The 11,293-nt window shown below is 37.1% G+C and overlaps 1 protein-coding gene across 1 annotated transcript in view; it reads right to left on the reverse strand.

Moving 5' to 3' along the window:
• LOC106906405 (contactin-associated protein-like 4) overlaps positions 1-7,763 on the reverse strand; it is a 72,307-nt gene extending 64,544 nt beyond the window's left edge. The window contains exons 1-2 of the mRNA XM_088014783.1: positions 7,718-7,763; positions 7,228-7,338 (exon numbers count right to left, since the gene is read on the reverse strand). Of these exons, the coding sequence (XP_087870909.1) occupies positions 7,228-7,338; positions 7,718-7,763 (157 nt within the window). The remainder of the gene's footprint in view (positions 1-7,227; positions 7,339-7,717) is intronic.
• Between the last annotated feature and the right edge of the window lie 3,530 nt (positions 7,764-11,293).

Here is an 11,293-nt window from a genome sequence, read left to right on the forward strand (position 1 = left end):
AACATCAACACTTTACAATAAAAAAATGGTTCAAAAATAAAAACACTTAAATAAAAAATGGTTCAAAAATAAAATCAACACTTTAAAATTAAAAAAATCATTATAAAATCAACACTTCAAAATAAAACAATGGTTCAAAAATAAAATCAACACTTTACAATAAGAAAAATGGTTCAAAAATAAAATCAACACTTTAAAATTAAAAAAATGGTTCAAAAATAAAATCAACATTTTACAATTAAAAAAATGGTTCAAAAATAAAATCAACAGTTCAAAATGTATAATGGTAACTGTTTCTGTCTGTTCAGTCCATAAACTAAGCCTGGGATCAAAAAATGTATTGAAGATGTCATTAGCAGAGACAGAGGCTTGGCTAAAAAATAAAATCAATACTTACAAATAAAAATGGTTAGGAAGCGCAATACAAACCTTTGGTTGAAATGGTGTGTTAAATTCAAGTCTCCATTACTGACCAGAGAAAACTAAAGAGAATGCAACGTTGTGTTAATCCATTTGAGGAGCCGGCAGTTTATCTGGAGGAAATAAATGACGATGCAAAAGTTAATTAGACTGTAACATGCGCAGTCCGCCGCTCAACCACTGCGGACGAGGCTCCGCTGCTGCGAAGACTTAGAAACCGGTGGGAGAAACTCATCCAGCTGATTTAACAAATGGAGCCTTCTTGGTGCACGTTACCCAGGAGAGTCGCGGTCTGGAGGAGCTGCAGACGTAACATCTGTCCGTTTCGGAGAAGCGAAACCACGCAAAATAAATAAATAAATAAATAATCCTGGTAAAACCGCACACCGGACCGCACAGGGTAAAACACTCACAGAGTTCAGTTGATCTGTTTGGATCAGACAGATCCAACTGATTGATGAATTAGTGCAGATTTTTCTGCAGATGGGAACCAGGAGGAAGTGCGTTCAGACTCCAGCGGGTGATGCTAATTTAAGTGAAGTCGCTTAATTTAATTTATTAAAAGTTATTGGGGTGGTTTTTGTCACTACGAGAAAAATGTAGATGCATTTATCTGCTTAATTTGTGATGGGATCTGGATTCACGGTGAATATTAACTAAACCGCATAAAATGCGACTAAATAGTCGATGTTAATATGAATGTAATTTCACGGATAAAATAGTACATGACCGATTTTTTTTTATGTTGTCGGTCAAGATAACGTCTAGCGCGACCTGCCGCCCTGACACCAACTCACACACATCTTCATTCACAGTCTTACTTGTAAATCGATTTTTCTTTTCTTGGACGTTTTCATGTTAGCTTGTCGATGTCTCAGTTTTATTCGCTGGGAAAATCAATAAGCAGCTTGAGGTGACTCTGCTGCTCTCTAGTGGCGAGAAGCCGTAATGTTAGCTGGTAACAATCGGAATGCATTGTGGGAGATGTAGTTTATAGTCAATTCGTGCTCAAAACCTATTGTAAGTCAATATCGACCTATAAAATGCTGCGGGGGCCACATAAAATGACATGGCGGGCCACATGTGGCCCGCGGGCCTTGAGTTCGACACATGTGATTTAAAGTTTGAGTATTTTCTTTTTGTTTAAGGGGTTCAGAATCACGTGGAACATAAAAACACTGTGTAAAAATGAATCAGTGTCGTCGGGTGAAGCTTCAGGCTGATCTTTCCAGAGCTAAAGGCCAGAGCTAATAAGTGCTTCACTACCAGATGTGTCCAACGACAGCAGAACGGAAAAGCGCAGACATCCTGACCTTTACTTGTGACAATTAGACGGCAGAGAAACAGAGAGCGGGATCTGAGACAAATGTGTCGGTGACTAAGAGGCGTTGCAAAGATTTACTGGGTCCTCCCTGTCAGATATAATTGAAACAGAGACAAAGTGATGGCTGAATATTTCCTGTCATGGCGGCTCCTTCATATCAAACACAACGCCATGGATTCTGCTGCTCAGTGACAGAAACCAGTTATAATAGCATAATATGTTTTGGATTTAGAAGTGAACTTTTGACTTACACTATTTACACTTACAGAGCAAAATTGGGTTTAAAAATGCATTGATTAAAGAGTTTTGTACATTTTTGTTTTGTTCTGTCAAGCAATTGATACCTTGGAATACATGTTGCTATCCGATGCACCGTTAGCTTCTACAGGAGATTATTTATGTGGATGAAGTGGCACAAAACGACCTCATGCAACCCAATTCTAGGTACAAAGCAATTTTAAAAACCTAACTATTTTCCTTGTCTTACTAATGTAATGTTTGCAAAAAAAATAAAAATACAAAAAGGACCCCTCAGGTCCTGCTTGCAATAATTGGACTTGATTAGCTGGAATTATTCTAATTGACCACTGTGCTATTTTCTCCGGTTGGTACCCATTTACAAGAAAAATTGGTTTCCTGGAAACTTCCCTTTGGATTTGTAAAATGCAGTCGATTTAACCTTATTTTATCCTCCAATGCCTGATGACATTTAGCGAACACTGGTGTTAAAACATGTTGCAGGATTAAAGGGAGATTTGAGCCAACAACAAAACTCCCCAATTCCTGATGCAGGTAACCTCAAAGGACTTCAAGAGGCAGTTTTTTAGCTTTACATCATATAATAATGTTTTTCTCTCATCAACAACAAACCCGAAGTGTTGCTTTGATTCTTTCATGAATGTTTGTAAAAAAAACAACAACTTAGATCTCTATGACAACCATTTAGCTGTGCAAAACGACTGGGTGGACCTAGATCCGCCTAAGAGACACAGCTTCCCCTTGGAGCAGCAGTTTCCAAGCAACTCCCCCACTGAGCTCCTTCAGACTAACCAGCAGCAATTAGCAAAAGCCTTGTAGAACTGCACATTTGCTGAGCTCATTATAGGAGCAGAGTTTCAAAAAGAGCAGAAGATTTTAAAGAGATAGAGGCCCAATTTCAGGGTGTTAAATTAGCAAATTATATTTATTTTAAGTCATACTTGATATATACAGCATTTTTAAAACAACTTAAGTTAACATATGTACTTAATTGTGCTATAAAATGACCTTGAAAACACATTGCACTACTTAAACCTGAAACCAAGTGGATTTTTGTCATTTGAGCAGTGCAGGCTGTGTATGCAACAGGTAAGGAAGAAAGCCAGTCAAGGTGCAGTGGGATTTTTCTGCTCCACCTTTTGAGAAGAGATCAAGCCTGACAAAGTTGCTGTGGTCAGATGCATCACTGTACGAAGCAGGCAAGTAAACAAAAGACTGCTGAATCATTAATACCGCCATGATATTCCACCTGACAAGAAAATATGAGAGGCTGTAAAATTCAAAGAGACACGAGTTAAATGAAGAGCTAGTTTACAGTGTGAGACAGGTGAGAGGAGACCGGCAGCGCCGCAGACAGCCAGGCAGGCAGCCGAAAAGGAAAGAGCGCTGGAGTGAGAGCTCATCATTTGCATTAGAATAGCAGGACTGGATGGTAATTTCAGCAGCCTGATAACATGTCATCCGGACAGAGAGACTAATAGGCTCGATACTGGCCAACACTGAATGTTTCCTGCAGACATGACATTTCCATTCAAGCTTCAAGTGCAGCATTGGAACTTTGAACACTCAACACACACAGTGATGTGAATAAGCACCTAATTAGTTGGCCATACTCACACACCAAACATGCTCCAATTTAAGGTACAGCCTCCATTTTACATCAAATTAATTTGGACATTGATTAAAAGAAACACATTCATTTTTTTAAAGGCTGTTCCACAATATTTGAACCAGAGTAGCTGGTAACCTCCCCACCAACCAAAATAAAAAAGGAAAATATTTGAACACAGAGAACATGGTGAGCTTTTGGCAAGTTCACTCCATTCATTTTCACTGATAGATGGAGCGAAAGCTAATGATTAAAATGTGAAAACGATTGTACAGAAAGGAGAAAATTAAAATGATAATCTATGGAACAGAGACTGGAGATAGAACATTTTAGTAACAAGATAAAGAAAGAATTGAACAGAAGCATTGAGAACTGAAAATCAAAATCTCACCAGATAGACATAAAGCCTAAACTGATTCATCCTGCAGCTGCTGAATATTAAAATAATCTTGCAGGCTCATTGGCTAAGCACTTAAGCCATGGAAACATGGGAATTCTGCAAACCAGTTTAATATTCACTAGAAATAAAGTTTTAAATCAAAACGCCAGCCTGCAAATGCTGCAAATGTCTGGGCTGCAAATGCATGATGCAACTCTTCCAGTTCATCACATCCTGAACGTTTTCTACTGATTTGAGTTCTGGAGACTGTGGAGGCCATAGGAGAACAGTGAAATAACAGCAATCAAAATGTCAAAAGGATTAAGCCTAAATTAACTAGATGAATAAAATTACGAATAAAGCTATAATATTACAAAGTCAATATAATATTAAAGTCAAAATAATACAAAAATAAAGTGATAATATTGTAAGAATAATGTTAAAATTATACAAAAATAAAGTCCTAATAGTATGAGAATTAAGTCACAATATTACAAGGAAAATGCTGTAATATTGTAAGATCTCCAACATAAAAAATAAAAAAAATCAGTCAGCCAAATGCGGTAAAATGAGAAATGTTGAGCAACTTGTGAAGTTATACTTCAGTATTAGTTTTGATCTTAGTTGTATTGTTTTCCATTTTGGATTATGGGGACCTGTTGTATATGACATCCTCAGCTCAAAGTCTTCAAAAGAAACAGACTGACTCTGTTTAGCATTCTTCTCTGATGTTACAAACTAACTGTAAAACCCCGACCAGCTGAAATTGGGTAGAAATCACTTGACAAACTTGCTATTTTTGCAATATAGTTATTTTCCAGTCAGTAGATTTTCACTTCTTCTATCATCTTGCTCCTGTTCCACCATCAACAAGAGTTATGAAAAAAACATATGCACATGTGTAAAGTAAATACAAATGCATGTGTTTTGTTCTTGCTATTGTAGGAAGTTAATCATTTCCATTCATTGAGGAAATAAGTGAACTGAAAGCAAAGCTGCTCCTCGGGTAACTAACAGCATTAGCAGCGGCAGCAGCAATGGGGAATGAGACGGAGGCTTTCATTTATTCATTGATTTCCTCAGCAAACAGATGGGATCCTTTGGGCATGGCACCAATAAATCAGGAGGGAAGAAACAGTGACACTCTTCTGACCTGCTAAGACATACAGTCTGAAGTGACTGCAATTTACGAGTCTGCTATGGGTTTGCAGTAATCAATTATTATTTACTTTTTAAACCTAAATGTATCACTTCATATTAGCTAGTAATTGCTGGTTAGTCATAATATCAAAAATAAAAAAAATTGTTTTTAGTGTAGAAGTTAACCAGGTTTTATTGTGTGGAATTTTAGGAAAGTTTCCAATAACCTATCCATCCATTTTCCTCATTTTTGTAGTTTCAATTGGATCTCTACTGTTCCTAAAAACAAACCACGCACTTAAAAATAGCGCTTGGATTTTTGGCAATAAGTTAATGTTTTTTTTTTGTTGTTGTTGTTGTTTTGGTGTCTGGAAAATGAACCATTTCAAAAACCTTCCATATGTGAAGTCACAAATCAGAATCTCCAGCAAAACCCAGTCTGTTACTTAGCAACCCCAGTGGAGCTCCGCCCGTTACCTAGCAACCAAAGCTGTATGTGCTGCTCAATAGCTGCTGTAAAAGACAAGTGTTCTGTTGATGACTAACCATCCAGAAACCACTTGCTGCATTGTTGTTGGTTGTGCAGGAGGCTCCACTTCTGCTTTTCAAAGCAAGTTTAAACATTGAGTTATGCAGCAGCTTTATGAATGACAGCTGACCTCACACAACCCCTAAGCTGACGACTTTTTCTTGAGAAACTAGATAACAAACCATTTATATTACATTTATGGGGATTGAACTGTAAATACATCTCTACTTTACTCTTAGCGGCTTAGCCTCTGAAAAGGTACATAAGAAATTAATTATTGTAAAAAGTTCTGGCATTAATCCAGCTGTAGATCTAATTGAGATCAGAAGTATCACTACAAAGCAGATGAGAAACTGAAGAACAGATAATATGAAGAGAGTTTTGTTCATGTGCAGATATTTCCAACCAGCAATCATGATTCCAATCTATCAGCACATTTCTTTTAATTCCACATGTATCAGTTTGGCTTTTAAATACAATATGCTAAATTACTGGCAGTATCAAAAAATATTCATTTTAACCAGTTGTGTCGAGCAAATGTGTTTACAAATATGTTCACTATTTGAACAGCTTTTCAAGTCCTGCTTGTTCACATATGAACAAACAAAGGCAGCAGATGGGCTGCTGCTGAATTTCTTCATGCTCAGCTTCCTTTGCCTTCCCAGGTGGTGAGAATCAGTCAGAACCAGATTAAACCCGCCTTGCACTCCCGGCTGATTCTGGGCTTTGATGTTGAGATAAAGCAGCGATCCCAAAATCTCAATTTTTGTCAAAGCCTCAAATCAGATTTCTGCACGAGACTTCCAGCTGGTGGAACAAACACCATTCACATTCCTGATACAAGCCTCTGGTGCAAAAAACAAAACAAAGCATCAGCTACAGCAGAGAATAAAGACAAAGAAAGCTTAATCTTGTGTTGTCTTGTCTCTCAAAATACATTCTGATCCTCTATATATTTCAACATCTCACTGCTGCTGTGATAGTTTATCTGAGAGGCTATAAAAACAGATTTAGATTTTGATATTTTGGCTTTTGTGCTGCAGGGTTTAAACACTTATTCAGCCATTGTGGCATGGATTTTGTGCCTAACTGTGTTTACTTTAAATAAATCTTGTTTGTGCAGTTTATTTTCAATGTTGCCTTCAGCTTGAAAGCTAAAAGTAAAGCTTTCAAATGACCATAAAACAGTTGAACAGGACAATCTATTTCTAAAAGAATTTTCGTGTTCTTGCCTGTTTTGCAAAGAATGAGTTTGTGCTTTGAAAACTGAATCCAGTTATTGTGATGAACTAAAGTTAAGATCTAAAGTTAAGATCCAACTGGCTCTGTGTCTGAAACTGATACAAAGAGAAGAAAAAGCAATGAAAAAATAAATCCTGTCATTAAGAAATGGTGGGAAAAACCTGCAAGCAAAGACTTCAAGTTTTAGTTAGAAGACAAAATCTGCAGGAAAAGTAATCCAAACTGAATTACTCATCTTCTCTTGAAGAAAGAACAATATCTAAAGCCAATCAGTGAATGATTATCACTTATTACCAGATTAGGTCACAGACTGAGCTTTTCCTCACCGTCTCTCCGGTTGAGTTTGGCGAATCCCGGTGCGTGGCTGCTGGACAGCTGGGAGGAGCTCCTGAAGGACGAAGGCAGCAGGTTGGACACCAAAGGGCTGTCACACTCTTCTACAAAACAAAACAAAAACATGGTTAAAACTAATGGTTTAAAATGGATCAAGTCTTGATTTCAGTGGTTAAACAGCTAAAAGTTGCCTGAACTCTATTTTTATCCACTTATGGCATTTCTTTGAAAGTCATTTACCAGAGTACACAAAATCTGACCAGAAGAATTATGAATATTCTGATTTTCTCTTCTTAATCATGCTGGGTGTGGATTCATTCTAGTTGTGTTTAATACCCAATAAAATCTCCAGCTGTCTTCAAACTGTGATTCAGAAAGACTTCCACAAAGATAATCTCTGTCTGTAGGTGTGGAATCATGTAAGAAACATTGTTTATCTCTGGGTTGACCCTAAAGTTGACTGGCAGCTTGGCCTTGACTTACCCTGCTTCTTGTTTCCCGTTCGCTGGGATTGGATCCAGACTTTCATCTCAAACAAACAGAGTGAAAACTTTCAACAGCATTTATATCCAGTTGTCTAAGCAAAACCCAGACATGCCTCAGTCTAACACCTCCAAGCTAATAGATGTCGTACTCCTCCACCGAGACAAGAGCCAATTACTATGATTCATGCAGCAGAGAGATCCAGGCCTATAACTCTGACAACGAGGCTTTGGCTTCGATTTCTGCGTCAGCCTCAGCGATCACCTCGTCCCTGTAGCACAGGTCTCTTTATCTGAGTCCTCATAACCAGAAAATGCTTGATCAGTTTAATTGTGCAGAAACACAAAAATTGGGTTAATTATATATTTTTATTTGTGAAAGAAATGCTCCAGTCATAACAGCAATTAGGTTTTGCCATATGCTGTTCATCTCTCCATGTTCATTTTTGTCTGGAAGGTGTTACCATATTAGTTCATTCTTTTGATTTTTGTTTATCAGTTTGTCATTGTTTTCTGTTCTTTGAGCATCTGACACTAGTTTTCTTAAATAAAATCATAATACACTAGGAGAAATCCTGTCTGTAAGCTAATAAAATAATCTATTTTGAAGTAACAGAAAGATTAAAAAGTAAAATTTTGAACAAGTTGACCCAAAAAAAGTTAAATACTATCGATTAATTCCTTTTAATTTCACTTCATGTTGCATCCAGGAATAAATCAGAGCCTAGTGGCATTGTAATTTCTACATCTTCAAACCATCAGTGTTTTAAAAATATATGAGTTTAGAAATGTTGATTTTTAAATTTGAACTAATAAGCTTGCTTAATTATAAAAACTATACATTTCAGCATATTCTGAAAAAGTCCTAAGCAGCTTAAAATAAATATCAATGATTTTATTTGTTCACAATTTATGCTGAACTGCTTTTATGTAAAGAATAAGGGGATTGTGAAAGGAAAACTGTTTAATAAGCTTTAAGGTTATGACGCTGAACCGGGCATTAAATTTGACATCATAATTTAATTTTTCTTTCTATTCCTATCACAATATCCCAAACTCACTTCCTCAAAAACTTTAATGCATGACACCTGAAATGATACAGCCTACCAAATATTTCATTCAAGCAGCTCTTTGTGATGGCGATGCTGCAGATACTGAGAAGATGACGGGATTTAAAATACTGTGCAGCTCAAATGATGAGATAAGCAAAGTAAACCATATCAGACGAAGTTCTTACATCTTTCATTGCTGCTCCATTTTATCCAATTTGACTCACACAGCTTGAGTTATCCCACAGAGCTTGAGCACAGCTGCCAAAACACAGAAGTGCCAAATTTTTAGCAGAAGTCATTAAAAGCCAGGGCAGCATAAAAATCTACATAATTGTCAAAACGCATAGTTCAGCTTGCTGTTAAGTAAAGACACACAAAATGTTTCCTGTGTTCAGTTTGACACTTGCAGAAGAGATTAAGGGAATTTTAATACATTTCTCAAACTGAGAAACAAGGAAATTTTCCCAAATATTCTTGGATTCTGACTGGGTGAAATTGGCAGAAAAGACAAAGAAGATGACAGGAAGTGGTATGAGGATGATGGATTTTTTTAAATGACTTATCAGTGAACAAATTTATTCATGTGTGATTTTAATCACGTTTCTTTTTTAATGGAAACACTGCAATTGTAAAATTGTGTTTAACATTACATCAAATATCGACAAAGTTTCAGGCACATTTAACATGGAAACGCAGGTAAACATAAACCAACTGGGAACATAGTAAAACTGATCTAAGAGAAATAAATCCAAATGCACAAATAAAACTCTAATTTTAGACCTAAATCATAAACAGAGAAACAAATTACAAAGGAATGAGCTAGTATGGCAACACCATTATACCAATAATGAAAATAGAAATGAACTGAATACAGAGAGCACTTGTGTATCACAGCACATTTTCCGTCATAATCTTGCAGATGATTAGGAACATTTTTACATTTTTTTTGGCCTTGGTTTGTTTTGTTGCAGTCATTTCTGATAAATACCATCAGCGCTTAATATGTCTGCCTATAGATACTGGAGTCAAAACTGTATTCAAATGCTAACAATATCAGAAATAATAGTTTTTACTTTTTACAAATGTATTTTGGGAAGAAAGATTTTCAAACCTTTCAAATACATTTTTTCTCTTTCGATTGAATCCTCTCAAATTTACAGACTTGTAATCTTTTCCCAACTTTAAATGTAAACATAAATCCTGTCAGATGAAACTTTTTCTTGAACATCATAATATGCACAAACTAGAACAGTTTGAACGCTCATGCATATTTAATTCCACCGGGTTCCTCTGAATAGATGGGGGGGTTTAATCCCTGACACACACTTGTCACAGTGGGTGGTGGGGAGAACAAAGTGTAAAAAGCAGGTGAATTACAGCAGACTGAAGAGGTAAAATAAGAGGGACGGCTCTCCAGCGTGGAGTGCTATAATCCCCCGAGGAGATAATGTGCAATGAGAGCACAGCCTCGCTGAGGTAGCGTTCAAAGAGAGGGCAGCGGAGTTAAAAACACACTGTGGGCTTTCCTCAGCCGAGCGTTGGCATTTAAGAGCCAACGTCTGGCTCTTAAATGGAGTGACCGGTGGAGCAAAAAAACAGGCAGCTCAGAGGACTCACCAGCTTTGTGGAGGGTTTAACTCTCAAACCAACAGTTTCTATTCTTATTCACACAATTTTCAAATTTTCTGGAAAACAAATTAATACCTAAATTGTATAGCTCTGTGTGGATCTCCAGTTTGTTTGTCTGGAAAGTTTGGTTCGCTTGGGGAGATGTGAATGTGTAATCAAACTCTGATGAGGACCAAAAACTTTAAACTTTGGTCCGCCTAAAAACCTACCTCTCAGTTCGGTTGAAGTAAACCCTGGACCGGTTTGAATGCATATGTGAACATCAAGCAGACCATAAACCGCTGCAAAAGCAGGAAGCAGACTACAGTGCAGGGCATTCTGGGTAAATACAACCAAAACAAAAGTGAGAGTCTAGCACCAGCGGGAGAAATGACCAGAGGTTTTATAATCCTGCAATAATCTACCGCCACTTCATTTTTGTTTACATTTCATTAAGAAATAAGTTGTGGTCAGTGTTTTGTTCTGATATTTGTGTGTTGTTTTCTTCTGTGGTTCATTGTGCAGCGCCCCCACAGGCGAGGAGGGGAACAGGCTTTGGTTCATTTGACACCATTTGGTGTGAAAACCATGGTGAAAGCACCCTTAATGACCGTAGCTATTCTTTACAACAGTTTTACAGTGAAAGATCATCACCGTTTCACTTTTAGCAGACAGAGGTCTGTAATTTAACATAATAGTTGGCAAAGGAAAATCACCTTGTGGTCAATTAAATATACAGAATCTACCAAGAAGAGATCACAGAAATAAGCCTTTAAATCCACACTGCACATAGCAAAACCACATAAACCTATCTCCAAAATGGAAAAAAGCAGGCAATGTTATAAAAGCTCAGAATGACAATAGAGACCTAAAACCCTGTTATGAGTCGAGATAAGGACACTTTAGAGCTGGGGACC

This window comes from Poecilia mexicana, unplaced genomic scaffold, assembly GCF_051168715.1.
Source record: "Poecilia mexicana isolate PSO_F unplaced genomic scaffold, ASM5116871v1 scaffold_17, whole genome shotgun sequence".
Classification (NCBI taxonomy): domain Eukaryota; kingdom Metazoa; phylum Chordata; class Actinopteri; order Cyprinodontiformes; family Poeciliidae; genus Poecilia; species Poecilia mexicana.